The sequence below is a fragment of the Perognathus longimembris genome, chromosome 19, assembly GCF_023159225.1.
Source record: "Perognathus longimembris pacificus isolate PPM17 chromosome 19, ASM2315922v1, whole genome shotgun sequence".
In the NCBI taxonomy this organism is placed as follows: Eukaryota; Metazoa; Chordata; class Mammalia; order Rodentia; family Heteromyidae; genus Perognathus; species Perognathus longimembris.
In genome coordinates, this window is record NC_063179.1 from 33,269,410 (window position 1) to 33,284,366 (window position 14,957).

Sequence of the window (14,957 nt, forward strand, 5' to 3'; positions counted from 1 at the left end):
AGTCCTATTACTATGAAATTTTCCCACATAAACCACCATTTTACCATTAGACAATAGCAAACACAGATAATGAATTGCATACATACTATTAATTATTTATATGATAACAAAATGACACAATTCTCGCTGGTTTTGCACCTTGGTGATTTCAAAACTCTTACCCAATTTTATAAACCTCTGATGCACTCACCTGCTCTCTTGGGAGAGGAGCTTGACACATGCAGTGTGACCACAGTACAGGGCATAGGCCAGAGGCGTGCTCTCGTTGATGTCCCGCAGGTTGCTATCCATGCCCAGCTCTAGCAGTGACCGGACACATTCTGCCTTCCCTGCTGCTGCGGCCCAGTGCAGGGGGGTCCTGCCGGAAGCACACAGGAAGAGCACATGTCTGAGTGTGTGAACTCTGGGTAGGCCACCCAAAGCGGGGACAAAGCTGGAACATCATGTTGCTATTTTCAATATGGAAAGATTTTGTGTGAAATGAGACATAAAGATGATAGAGTGCCAAACAGGAACCTCTCTTCTACCTCTAAGTATTCTCTGGCTTGCCTGGGCTTTTCTGAGAATTTCCTAGAAGAGAAAGTATGAACAGTTTTATAGCTTTTTCTATAGAGTGCCAGAAAGACTGATTCAATTTATCATTGTACAACAGGGTCCTTACTTATGCTGCCAACTTGATAGGCAAAATCATACTTTGCTATTGTTTTATTTTGATTTTCTTTATTTTTATTCAACTTTTGAAATAAATCTTTGACACTTGAATTTATTGAAAATGTCTTCATGTATTGTCAATGCTCTCTGCCTGCTATCTATTTGTCTTTCATAACAGACTTTTTAAAAATTAAGGTCTCATTATGTAGCCCAGACTGGCCTTGAACTCACAACTCATGCTGCTTTAGTTTATAGGTGTGTATGACCATACCCAGCTCTGTCTAATTTTCTAATAAAGTTTTTTTCACTACTTCATATGGTCTTTGTGTATATTGAAAGTATTGATCTTTTCTAAGTCATATGTTTGTACACATTTTCTCTAATTACTTTTAAATAATTGTATCATTTATTGTAATCATTATTAAGGTATTGTATAGAGGGATTACCACTTCACAGCTTAGGTGCCACACACATTTCTCTTTTGGACAATGTCACCCCTTCCTTCGATTGTCCCCAGTTTCCCCTCCTGTCTTTGCCTACAAGGGTGCATAGTTTGTTTTCCACATATCTAATTACTTTTATGTATAACATGTTTGAGATGGGTTGTTTAAATAATTTGTATACAGTTAGCCCACTGGGAGATAGAATGCCTTCTTCAGATTACACAAATTCTTTATTAAGTGTTGGCTTATGCTGCTCTGTGCCTGTATGTTACTATGTTTGGAAACTGTGGACTTGTAATTGCTCAGAAGTCACTGTCAGATCAGTAGAAAGCCTAGAGATGACTGAGAATGTATGGCTTTGATCATCAGATCTGAACACTGGATGCTGTGTGATATATTTTTAATTTGAGATTCAATAAATAAACTGCATTTTTGAATAGTGTAGTGATATAACAATATTGTGTTTTGATTTCTTCCCTTAGGGGGTGGGGTAAGGAAGTCAAAGAGCAAAATTGACATTCCTGGGCTGGGAATATGGCTTAGTGGTTAAGTACTCGCCTCATATACATGAAGCCCTGGGTTTGATTCCTCAGCAAATACATATATAGAAAAAGCCGGAAGTAGTGCTGTGGCTCAAGTGGTAGAGTGCTAGCCTTGAGCAAAAAAGAAGCCAGGGACAGTGCTCAGGCCCTGAGTTCAAGCCCCAGGACTGGCAAAAAAAAACCCCAAACCAAACCAAACCAAAAGATTGACGTTCCTATGAGCGGAGTTTCTAGTGAAGAGAAAGGCTACTCTCCTGTCAGTCATTCTGGAAATGGGCCAGTCCTGGGGCAGGAAAGGGGAGCATATTGGGTCATTTGTTGCTTGTTCTGAGGCCTTGGCAGAAGGGTACACTTAAGAGAGCCAAATGGTCTCTCCGGCATAGAGGCAGCCTAGGGCTGTGCAGAGAAGACTTAGTTGAGGCTACCTGTGAAGGGGTTTGGACCTAAGTAGATATGTGTAGAATGTAAATTTTATACATAGGTATAGTGTAAGTATGTGCAATGTAGTCCCATAGTCCCCCCACACAAATTATGTCCTCTGTCAATTAAACACCCTCCTCCTCACTTTATGCTAGAAGCAGCAATTTCATGACACCTAATAGTGTCATTTATTAGTTTCAACACAGTGAACCATCATTGCATATTCGATCATGACAGATATGATTTGCTCCATTCTCTGTGAGAGAGGTTGTCAGGCAATATTTATTCTGAAACAAGATGAGGAATCAGCAGATTATGCCTCCAATTTGGAGAATATATGGCCAATAAATTCAGTAGATGGACAGTTGGGACATTGATCTATCTAGTCAGGCTTACAAACATACAATTCACTTTAAATACTCTATTACCATGGCTAAGAGCAACTGTTTTAATTCCTCCATAATGGTGGGAGAGATCTAAACGAATAGGAAAGAAAACCGAGAAATGAGGGCATCATACTAATAACTTCTGACTAATAACCGGAGGGTCTTTGTGGCATCTAATTTCACTTTGTCTAAGCTATAGCTCCTTTTGATATGTAAGCTTCAGGACAGTCTTTCAAACACAACAGACTGACCTCCATGACCACAGTGGGAAGCTGGAAGGTCAGGACCTAGGATTCAGAAGGAATTTGGCAGACACAAGCCATGGGTGGATCTGGGAGTCTCTGGATGGAGAGATGGTAGATTTAAGGGCATAGCATTGGTGGAGCTCTCAGTAGCCAAGGAATGGTCTGTGAAACAAATAAACATTCCCCTGAGAATTTCCAGAAATATGTAGGGAGGAGAGTTTGGTGAAAGACTGTCCTCCCTGAAGATAAATGAGTTGCTTATTAAAGTGAATTGTGACCTCATACACTGATGAAATTTGGGACATTTGAAAAACATACACTACTGTTAAATTATATGCTTTTTTTTCTTTATAATTGAGAGGACTAGTTCTCCAAGATTTCTCTCAATCTCTCTTTTATTAGACCACAATTTATTTTTTCTTGCCACAAAAATTTTCTTTGGGAAAATCTTTCATCAGAAAAGAGAAGAGAAGAAATTTAGTGATGGTAAATGCTTAGCATAGTGAAGCCTATGAAAAAAATTGAACAACTCAATTACTAACTGAAGCTTATGGTTTCAACTTAATCAAGGCAGAGTTGCACATTTGGCAGCAGAAAAGCCATGAAAAAGATGTGGGCACCAAAGTGATTCACTCAGTCTGTGAGACATTGCAAGAGTTGGGCTTTGGAGCTGAAGTGAGCTCTCTTGGAAAGGGAACCACCCCCTTGAACTTTCATGAGTCCCATCCTTTCTTCCCTGAGGTCTGGGGAACTACTTTTCTTTGCTCAGCACATGGCACTGAACAAATGGACAATGTTGTGTTCAGAGATGCTTCTAGGAATATTTTGAAGTAGGCAATGTTCCTGTCGGTTGTCTTTTCTGAAGCTTGTTCTTTTTCAACCACTCAAATTTCCATGTTTCTAATGTAACATGAAATCTGCTTTGGGTGAACACCTACCCTTAGGAAAAATTCTAGTTTCAATGACTTATATATAATTTTAATGAAAATCATCATGTTAATCACTCCCATCTTCTAAGAGCTACATGGAACCCAAGAATTATTTCCCCTGTCTTAATAAAACATAGTAAACAAACACAACATATACAACATAAAACAACAGTAACAAAAAATACTTGAGGTATCATGAGAAGGAATGTTTGTGAAACATTTAAAATCATGGTCTGCAGGTGGCTAACTTTGCTTTAATAGGAAAGGGTAAAGACATACCCAAATGTATATAAGCCTTCTATATTTCTAGTAGCCAGCCATACTTATATTTTTCTTTTCTTCCTCCCTCCCTCCCTCTTTTTCTTTCTCTTTATATCTTTCTTTCTTTCTCTCTCTCTTTCTTTCTCTCTCTTTCTTTCTTTCTTTCTTTCTCTTTCTTTCTCTCTCTCTCTCTTTCTTTCTTTCTTTCTTTCTCTCTCTTTCTCTCTCTTTCTTTCTTTCTTTCTTTCTTTCTTTCTTTCTTTCTTTCTTTCTTTCTTTCTTTCTTTCTTTCTTTCTTTCTTTCTTTCTTTCTTTCTTTCTTTCTTTCTTTTTGTTGGTTGTGAGCTTGAACTCAGAGCCTGAGTGCTATCTCTGAGATTTTTTTGCTCCAAGCGAGTACTCTACCAAAGCTCCACTTCTGGATTTTTGGTAGTTAATTGGAGATAAGAGCCTCAAGAACTTTCCTGCCAGATCTGGCTTTGAGTCACCATTCTCAGATCTCAGCCTCCTGAGTAGATAAGATTACAGGTGTGAGTCACTAGCATCTGACTTTCCTTCCATTTCTGTTGGCTCATTGCCTAACCAAAACGAAAGTTAAGTAAATAGGTCCTTGTAGATGAAAAACTCCCAATTTGAAAGACAGAAGTGCAAACCTTCACTGAGTAGCTAACTTCTCTGAGATGTCTTTTCATCTTTCTGGACTCAATTTCCTCTCCTAGCCAATACACTTTCAATGATTAAGAGAAATGAAAAGAAATATCTATCAGCCCATTCATATCCATACAGAACCTCTCTCTATGTTCTCTTCTAGGTAAAGTCTTGTTGACATTAGAACATAATTCAGTAATAAGGAAGAAAATAAAATCTCCTATTGTGAACAAAAAGGATACACAGCAGGAAGCTGCTCTACAGAAAGCCTTCTGAGAACCCCGAAAACATTTAGTGAAAAGTGGAAAATCTGACAACACTGCAGTCACAACATTTCTTCCCATAACAATGACTTTTCTTCCTCTCACTAAAATAGAGCAATATTCATTGCCACAAACTCATGGGTATTACCAGTAATAAGGATTGGAGTAAGGTAGGATTACTCCTTAGCCTTAGTTTAAGGTGAACATTACGGGAAGATGACGGGTGTTTCCCAGCACTTTCTGCGTTGCCATGGATACCTGTCATCCACATCTAGAGCCTGCAGGTTACACTCGGGGACTTTTGCCAGGTCATTAATAATGTCACCGAAACCTGCAGCTGCTGCAATGTGTACACATGTCTTCCCACTCTCATCGTCATAGTTGATTATGGATGGGCCCCGGTGATGGCTCAGAATGATGGAACATAGAATTCGATTTCCACTCTGAAAAAGAGTCAGAGAAAGCCCATTATGAGCAACCCAGTGCTTTTCTTCTTCTTCTTCTTCTTCTTTTTTTTTTTTGTCAGTCATGGGGCTTGAACTCAGGGCCTGGGCATTGTCCCTGAGCTTCTTCATCAAGGCTAGTGCCCTGCTACTTTGAGCTGTTATAGGAAGCAGAGCTGACTCCATCTTGATTAGGCAAACATGGTAGCAAATGTTGGAGGGAGTAGAGCTGACTCCATATTCATTAAGGAAACATGGTAACAATTGTTAAAATGAAGTTAAATATTAGGTAACCTGACCACAAAATTCTGCTTCTGGAAATGGCTTGCTTAACTTGTTTGTTGCTTACTTTACCCCCTGCACCAACCCCTTACATCTGTGCTAAGCTTTGAGGACTATTAGGAGCCACAGTGTTAGCTCAGGGGTCTGCACTGTGTCCCTGGCCAGCCAGCCCACTTTTTATGGTCACAGTTTCAGCTCCCAAGTCTGTGCTGCATCCTTGGCCTGTCAATTCACTTTTTGCTTCCCTAATAAATCCATTTTCTTGCTTGAGACTGTCTCTGAGTGGTGGACTCTTGGAGGGATATGAAATCTCCTTCCTTGAACCCCATAACAGAGCCACAGCACCACTTTTGGTTTTCTGGTGATTAATTGGAGATAAGAGTCCCCTGGGGACTTTACTGATCAAGCTGGCTTTGAACCATGATCCTCAGATTTCAGCCTTCTAAGTAGCTAGGAATACAGGCATGAACCACCAGTACCTGGCTTAACCTAGTGCTGTCTTTAGTTAGAAATTTAGAGTGAAAGATAAAAGAGAGAAGAAAGAGAACAAAAGGAATAGGCACACACACACACACACACACACACACACACACACACACACATTTTGTAGTACTTGGCTACTTGAGTCATGCTCCATTCCTTTTCAGATAGACTCTTATATTTTAGTCTAGACCAATTTCAGGCCTTGGTTTCCTCTGTCTCCTGAGTAGCTAAAACCACAGTGTGACTGACACACAGGGTGACATTGTGTTCAGTTTGGTTTTTGAGATAATGTCTCACTAACTTTGTCCAGCTGGCCTTAAGCAGCAATTCTCCCACATTTGTCTCCTGAGCAATGATAGAAGACTGCCAGGATGCCTGACCCAAATAGTATATTCTTTATATTTTGTCAAAAGACAAAAGGTACAAGAATTTCGAGATCACTACTGTTTTTCTTCCAGTGCTGAGGACAAAATCTGGGAGCTCATTCATGGTAGGCAAGCACTCTTGGTATGCCACTTACCAGCTCAGTTTAAAGTTTTAATTGGCTTTAGTTTTCAAACTAAGATCAGCCAACCTTTAATTTTATACCAATGGGCTGAGCAAAGGAAGCTGTTTTTATAGACAAACAATGGTGATAAAAGAAGAAACAAAGAACAGAAGACCAAATGACCACTTCAAAATTGCTTTCCTTATTAGGCTAAACAGACAGCAGCAGAACAGTACTGATGGTTAGCATCAGATCATATTGTTGCTGTTTGTAAGGGTTGCTGTTTGTAGGATTAAAGGTGAAGGAATCCACTGTTCTAAGTATTGGCCTGTTGGGAAATTTGGCTATCGTCATCTCTGGTTTCTCAGAAGGTCAGATAACAACTTATCCTGGCTTTGTGAAGTGGAACTTCAATGTGGGTGACTCCATTGATTTTTTAGTCTGTTCTGTTAAGGCTCAGTGCAGAAAGTTAGTCCAAAACAACGGCCTTCTATAATTTTTGTTTAATACCTCCAGCAAATTTCCACTTGTCTCAACTCTATGATGAGTTTTGCCCGTCATTAGAGCCAAATTGGCTTCTGTAATCAGTGAATTCAGGATGGACTTGATTGCAGATATTCAGCTATATCAGAGCTAGCCCCATGGATGGACCGCCCAATGACCACTTGCTCATTAGCCCTCTTCATTTGGCTTCCCTGCTTCACTGTGGAGGGTGACCATGAAGAACATGGCACAGCTAATTCTAATGCTAACAAAATGACTATGACGAGTACTGAGTAGTAACACAATAATACGAGAAGAAAGCTTGTTCCTTCCTTCACGTCTCTATCTGCCATGGTGATTTTTATGTGCTATTTAATGTGGCACTCTCTTGTGCAGTGGATTTCTGCCAGAGATGTGAATTTCTATACTCTCACAGATGCCTAGGACCTACTCTGTGAAAGGGTGCATACTTGAGCTGGGCCTTCTCAGGATCTGTGCCAGGGCCTCCTCCGCTGGGAAAGGCCAAAGAATAGGCAGCCAAGAGTCCTCTCAAGGAGTGCAAACTGAGTGATGGGAGGGTCTACTGTTATATGGGATAGCATTTATTTACAAAACAAGTTGAGAACTTCCTGGTGATAAACACAGAGCACTGTCCCAACCTCCTCCACCCCCCACCCTGCCAAGCCTTCCTTCTAGCACTGATCTCAATAGCTACCTGGTCACATGGCCGATCACTCCTCTCACATGTTCTCTTATGTCCCCTTCCTCTTTTCCTCCCTCCCTTGTCTAACAAGAACTTTTAAATCACTTTGATTGTTCACGTTCAATGGCCAGCCTATCTTCAGAAGTTTGCTTCACTCAAGTGGTCATTTTATCAATACTTTTGAAGGTTCTTACACTTGATAACTAACTATGTTTGGGAGGGATTCGAAATACATTTCAGTCAAGATACTTTTCTTGGAAAGCATGAGCCACTGAAGAAGGGAAACAGAAAAGAATGCCAGCTCAGTGAATTATTTTGTTTACAACTTCTTGGAAGAGTAAAGGAATTCAGGTTGCCAAGGTGATCCAAAGGGCAAAACAGCGTGTTACAGTTTTCCCTCTTTCTGGCAGAGGGAGCATTAGGACAGATGAGAAACAAAGCCCACTCCTCCTTCCCTCCTCCTTCTCAGTTCCTGACCCTTGGGAGTCACTTGGAAGTGGTAAACTTGGAAGTGGGAGTCACGTGGAGTAGGGGCTTCTGCCCACACACTCTGCACCGGTCTTTTTTGGAAGTCTGACCAGCCAGTCCCTGCTGTCTTGGGAGCTAACCTATCACACACTACGCCTCTGAACTGATTGAAACAGCTTACACCACTCCCTTTCCACTTTTCTCCAAAATGCCTTTTGTCTTGAATTTTTCAGACAATTTCTCTGCCTACACCTGCATCTTAAATTGCACCATTGTTATTTAAATTATCGTTTTCTTTTTCTTTTCAGTGCTGGGATGGAAACCTGAGGGCCTCACACATGCTAGCTAGCTAAACCCTCCACCACCAAGCTGCATTCCAGACTCCTTTTGCTTCTAACAAGATCTTGAAGGACTCACAGTGGTAGCTACATTTACTGAGAGATGTTAATGCATCTTTGCCTCCATGCATGGCACCCATCTAAACCATGCCATGCAGTAATTATTTAATCCTGATGAGGCAGGTAAAATTTATTATTATCCACATATTGTAGAGGTTAGAGAGTAAAGTCCCAGTGGGATTAAGTAATGTGCCCAGGGTCCCCAGTAAGACATGGCAAGTCAGAATTGATTCTACAGGATCCCTGGGTTTCTCCCTGCTCTTTTGTGTCTATGACAGGAGTAGTCTTGTATGCTGACAGTTCAAAAACTAAAGGAAAAACTGTTACTGAGCTCCACACATCAGAAGCAGTGATGTGTACCATGCCAATTGAGCCTTCTTTATACAGTTAAGCACTACACACTCAAACCCTTTCCTAGGAAAATTGCTATGGTGCTCCCTCCCAAAAACTTGAGGTCTGGTTTGAGCCCAAGCCCTGGTAGCCACTGCTTGATGAGCACATTCTCTTTTAAATACTCTGGACTTGGTGTCAGGTAAAGGAAGCCTAAACCAAGAGATAAGGGATGGCCATAGAGACCAGAAAGTGCCCTAAGAGAAGAAATGGGAATGCTGAAAAGATGGAAAAAAAGAAGAGGGAGTTTATATTTGGTGAGAATGTGAAACCTGTAAAATTATGAGCCAGAATATATCTTTCCTTCTATTAGAGTTGGAGATTTTAACATTCTTCCAAAATGGACAGATACATCAAACATAAAACCAATAAGGACATATTTGAACTACAATACCATCAATCAACTCTGTACAATTGACATGTATTAACAATTTCATCCAATTAGTGTAAATTATATATGGTATTATTTTATGTCATATACAGTACCACAATAGAAGAAAAACCCTAAAAGTTTCTTGATCACATAACATCATAGAACCCCAAATACACTATTATCACCCAATCTGCCAACAAAAGAGGCCACATTTGTGTAAGTACTGTAACCTCATCCTCAAAGACACATTCTTAACAAGGTCATATAGAACATTCTAGTCCATAAGATGGGAGAGTTTATATTTATGGTACATATCCTGTTCTCCCAACCCTCTAGAATTCTGGCAGCCAGATCAGGATTGTGAATTTGTTTATTTTCTTTTTCTTTTTCTTTTTTTCCCTGTCTTTTGTTCACAGGAAGTCCACAAAGTTGCCTTTATGTACTCTGAAAAGTTTGGGAACTGAATCATATTTGTTTGACCCATTATGACGCAGGAGAATTCATGAAGCCTGATTCAGTAAAAGCCTTCCCAAGGACAAAACTGAATTAATATATAATGATCTTGCTACCAGTGGATTAGTAAAAATCAAAAGCAAGAGTCTAATACTGTCACTGTGAGTGTTAATTATTCTATTCAACTTTTGAAGGGTGTCTAGTATGAGGCCGGTTTCCATTCTTTTTACAAAAAATTGAGGCAAACCATTAGAAAGAAGAAAAGATTATTTCAGCTCATACTTTTTCAAGTTTCAGGCCACGATTGGCTGGCTTCTTTGATTTGGCACCTATGGTGAGGCAGAATGCCAGGGCAGAGAGCACATGGTAGAGCAAAACTGCCGTTTCATGGAGGCCATAAGGCAGAGAGAGACAAGAAGGGGCTGAGATTTCAATATCTTCTTCAAGGGCAGGGACTTAAGAATCTACCTTCTGGGCTGGGAATGTGGCCTAGTGGCAGAGTGCTTGCCTACCATGCATGAAGCCCTGGGTTCAATTTCTCAGCACCACAGACACAGAAGCAGCTGGAAGTGGCACTATGGCTCAAGTGGCAGAGCACTAGCTTTGAGTAAAAGGAAGCCAGGGACAGTGCTCAGGCCCTGAGTTCAAGCCCCAGGCCTGGAAAAAAAAAAAAAAAGAATCTGACTTTCTTTCCCTAGTCCCTGCCTTCCAAAGGTTCCACAGCCACAGGCTGATGAGCAAGCCTTTATTTAACACACAGTTGAGCCTCTGGGAAACGCATCAGACACAAACCTTAATATCTGTTCAGGAGGCAGAAGTCTTGAAAGGCAACTAAGCTAAAGTGGATTTCATGTATCAATCAGCTCCCCGCACACAGTTGTAGAGAAGGTGATAAGCAGGAAGGAAGGATAATAGAGACAGCCCAAGGGTAAGTGCAAAGGAAGAAAGGAGAGAAAAAATGGGGGTGGCAATTGTGAGGAACAGAAAGAAGTAATGGGTAAAACTCAGTTGTTTGGGTTTGCACATAGTTTATGAAGCTTGTTACTCAAATGTTTATTCATCATGCAGCAAATATTTACTCAGAGTTTATTTTTGCTCTACTTCACCAGAAAATTTCCTGTCATGCGTTTAGCAAGGAGCACACAGTTGTGCTACTTGGCGATCCCATCTTGTCAGGCAATGAGCATCAAACTCCAGACACTTCTTCATACTAACAGAGCCAGGGAGGAGTTTGTTTTTCCCACAGTAAGCATTAGCAGCTTTGAGAGATGAAGTAGCTCAGTTGTGGGACTCCCCTTCTCACCATTTTTGTTTTCTTCTGTCTCCAAGATAGTCAGACCCAGGCTTTTGTGTTCTGCCATTGCTGGAATCCAAGCGATGTCAAAAAGCCTGGATTCAAAGTGGATCGCTGTGAGGCTGGTGAGACTCCAAGCCCCCTGAGGGATATTATGCCTTCTCTCTTTGCCTAGTCTCAAACCTTCGATTCCCAAATGTTCACACTGCACAGATGTGCACATCTTCATTACTGTCTACTATGTCTGGCTCTTGGTATATTTGGGAGCCACATGGTTTAGACATGTGACAAAATCACATATGCAACACACTGGTGCATCTTAAGTATTATCACCATCATGAAACAAGCAATGGTAGCATATTCTATCATCTAATATAAGGAAGAAGATTGGAATTTCCTCCAAAAGAAGCCATCCCAGAATTAAGATATATGTTAGTGAGTCACCAGGTAGTTCTACACCTTTGAACTATGCTCTTATTGAGCATGAGAAGTCCTATGGCCCAAGGGCATTTGTGTGCCCAGGGCACGCATGATTTCTCTGTGCACTAGTTTCCTACTTGGGACCTGAAATATTGGAATAAATGGTCTGTGTGGTCCTTTCTGGCTCAAGGTTCTTTGTTGCTCTATTTTTTTTCCTTTCCTTAAAAAATGTTTTTGATAGCATGCTGCTATATAGTACAGGCCATCTTGGAACTCCTTATGTAGCCTAAGCTGGCCTGGCCTAGAACTCACAATCCTATTTCAGCCTTCTGAGTATTGAGATTATAGGCATGTACCTCCTGGCTCAAATGTGTTTTAATTTTTTTTTCTCTTATGAGCTGCAACTACTAGCAAATAACATCTGTACTTATCCATTTTGCTTTTATTTGGAGTTAAAATATATGTACAGAATTTTGACACAAGTTAAATAGTTGAAATAAATACCTTTCTCTCTGTGTTTAATTTCTTTAATGATACACTTAAATGAACAAATACAAAATTTTAGTGCAGTATTTTTTCTAGTTCTCTTTGAAGACTACACTGAAATAAAAGTGATTCTGAGGCATATCCCAAGTGAAGTCATTTTCCACTAAGACAGGGCACTAGTGGTGAAAAATTAGTGAATCCATGCCCCATTTACTGCCCTGCCATGATGCCCAACATTATTACGAGTAAAGAAACTTCTTAGAAATAAAGCACTGTGCTGAGAAACCTGGTGTGAAGTGATGATACAGGATAAATGACTGACCCCACAACTTTAGAGGGAGAGGCAGCAGAGACTAGAAACTTCTATGGGAACCAGTTCTGGAGTCATAAGACGATCTTCAGCTGATAGACTTATGAAAGCTTTCTGTGGATGAATCAAGATTTATAAACTTTAGAGGGACCTAGCTAGCTAGCTAAAAAGTGAGGGGCTTATACTTTTGTGAGTTTTACCTCTCGAGTCATGACCATGTTCCCATAATAAACATCAAACCCTATCCTCAGATCTCAGCCTCCTACGTAGTTGCAGGCCCGAGCCACTGGCTCCTGGTGACAATGGAAAAACATTCAGCAGCAAGGAGAAATGAGCTATCACCCCATTAATACACGTAGAAGAAACCAAATGACATAGAACAGGGGATTACCAGATATTAAGGGACCTGGATGATGGGAGCAGAAATCTTAGTTTATTTCTGGGCCCAGTGTTGAAAATCCTCACTGTTTTGGTCATCTGGGTCAAATACAAAGCACTGTAGCTTTAAATGGGATCTTACTAAATGGTTCAAGAGAAAAGCAGGAAGTTGAGCAAAAGGAATAAATGACAATGGGAAACAGATGCATGTGGAAAAACTTTAAAAGGAGCACAATGTGGGACCCCAGTTATAAAAGGACAAGAAGAGCAAAGAACCCAAGTAAAACTAGGACTTCAACTTCTGGGTAACTCTGGAGTTACCCAGAGCCTTTATGGTGTAAAGGAGAAAATATACAACTTCTGATTTTTATGGCAAACCATAGTGAGGAAAAGGAAGCACCCGTCATCCAGAGTCAAGATTCTTAACCTTTGGAAGCAGTCACCGATTTTCACCGAGCAATTAAACAAAGCAGTGTAGTCCTTACTTAGAAAAAAGAATACAAACATACTCATTCACTCATACATACAATACTGAATATAATTGTGGGGAGGATTAAAAGACCTTTTGATCATTTCACCTCCAGTATGAAGAACACAGTAAATCCTGAAGGAATATTTATGAGGTGATAGGGTAAATAAATGAGGGTAGCCTTCCCTTTTTACAATCACAATCAAAATGTAAGCAACATAGATATGAATAAGGTATTGGCTTGCATTTGTATGAGTTCATTTCTCATAGTGTCCCCAATCCTAGCTGTACATTATACTTCCTAGAAGAAGAGAGCTTGGAAAATTATTATTATATTATTATTATACTATTATACCAAGATCCCTCTCTAGGGAACTGGAATGAGAGTTGGACCCTGAGCATTAGTATTGCTTAAGAGTTCTTCAGATGATTCTAAAAAATATAGTACATTGAAAGAGGTACCAGAGAGATGGAATATCAAGCCATGGGTATGATAAACCAAGTGTTCAAAGAGGCAGTCAGGAATAAAGCAATCATCTCATCCAATTCTATAGCATACGACATATCGCCGCCAGAGGCATGGTCACATGTGTACCTTCCCAAGATCCCTGGAGAGTTAAGGCACATAGGTGTTGATGTCAACACCTATCTGGTCAAACTCAAGTGTGTTACACACACTTGGGTCTTCTAACTGGAGTATGTTGTCTCTTAGAGGATAAAAACAGAAGGTCTGCAGTCAAACTAGGAATGTTATTTCACAAGCACCGCTTCTGGCTCCATTGCAAAGATAAGTCTAAAGCAGCCATTCTAAATTGGGATGGAGGTGGGGTTTGGGGAAGCTGAGGCAGCATGTACCTGAGATTTTCCCAAATGCACACCTACCATAACTAGGGAATTGAGTGCAGGGTACAGAGAGCCAATATACAGCAAGTGCCTGGCTTGGGTATCAGTTTTCCTTAGCTGAGAACCATTATGCTTGGGACATTCCTTGGGAACAGATGCATAAAGTTGTACTATGTGAACCCTTGTGGCCTATTGTGATGTCTGTGGCCATAGGCCAGCTCTGGGACTCCTGGGCAGAGACTGGCACCAAAGGGGCAGGGAAGTTGATTAGATACTGAAAATATGTAAGAAAGGACAAAGGGCAGGTGCAGATGACAAAAACAAGTTTTGCTCATCTTGATCATTTCTGTGTGTCTTGCTCAAGGCTGGCTGGCTCTGATACATAGCAACTGAAGCCAATTTAGAGGGACAAAAACCAGAGCAGTTTCCAAATCACTTCTGTTTTCCTCTTACCTTGTGCACGTGTGGTGGTTCTGAAAGTCCCAGGTGCCTACCTCTGCTGTGCTTGGCACCAGAAAATGCTGAGTGAAACCACATATGGGTGGCAGAAACTACTCTCGTGAGAATGCTGGCAGTGGTTCCAAGAAGGTACTCAACTAGGCTGATAAAAACAGACAGTGGGGGTGGATATGTATCAAAGACTAGGAAGTCCGCTAGGTCTGCTGAAGGAAATTTAGTTCTACTTTCCTTGAAGGAGAGAGTACAAGACTCCATTGTGAATATGGAACTAGTGATTCATTCCCCTTGAAATCAGAAAGCATGTCAGGACCTGGTAGCTCTCATCATTCTACTTTATTCTCAGTTTACCCTGTTGGACTCTAGATTTTGCAGGCCTATTGTGATGTCTGTGGCTTATGAACTCAGAGATTCCCTCCTGGGATAACAATGTGGGGCATGGACCACTGTAATCACTGTTTAGTACAGAATACAGGATCACCTGCAATCATGGCCAGTGAGGATTGGGACAGAAGAAAGAGTACGTCAATGATTTTGAAGGGATTATCCC

At 40.7% G+C, this 14,957-nt stretch overlaps 1 protein-coding gene across 3 annotated transcripts in view; it reads right to left on the minus strand.

Annotated features, from left to right (window-relative positions):
• Positions 1–14,957, minus strand: part of Ankrd55 (ankyrin repeat domain 55) — an 85,006-nt gene that overhangs the window by 16,119 nt on the left and 53,930 nt on the right. For 2 of the 3 annotated variants that reach the window (XM_048368188.1, XM_048368189.1), the window contains 2 exons: positions 5,047–5,231; positions 191–358 (listed from right to left, as the gene is read on the minus strand). In XM_048368188.1, the coding sequence (XP_048224145.1) occupies positions 191–358; positions 5,047–5,231 (353 nt within the window). Of the gene's footprint in view, positions 1–190; positions 359–4,977; positions 5,232–14,957 lie in introns of those variants that run through there. The other variant, XM_048368190.1, reaches the window with a different exon arrangement.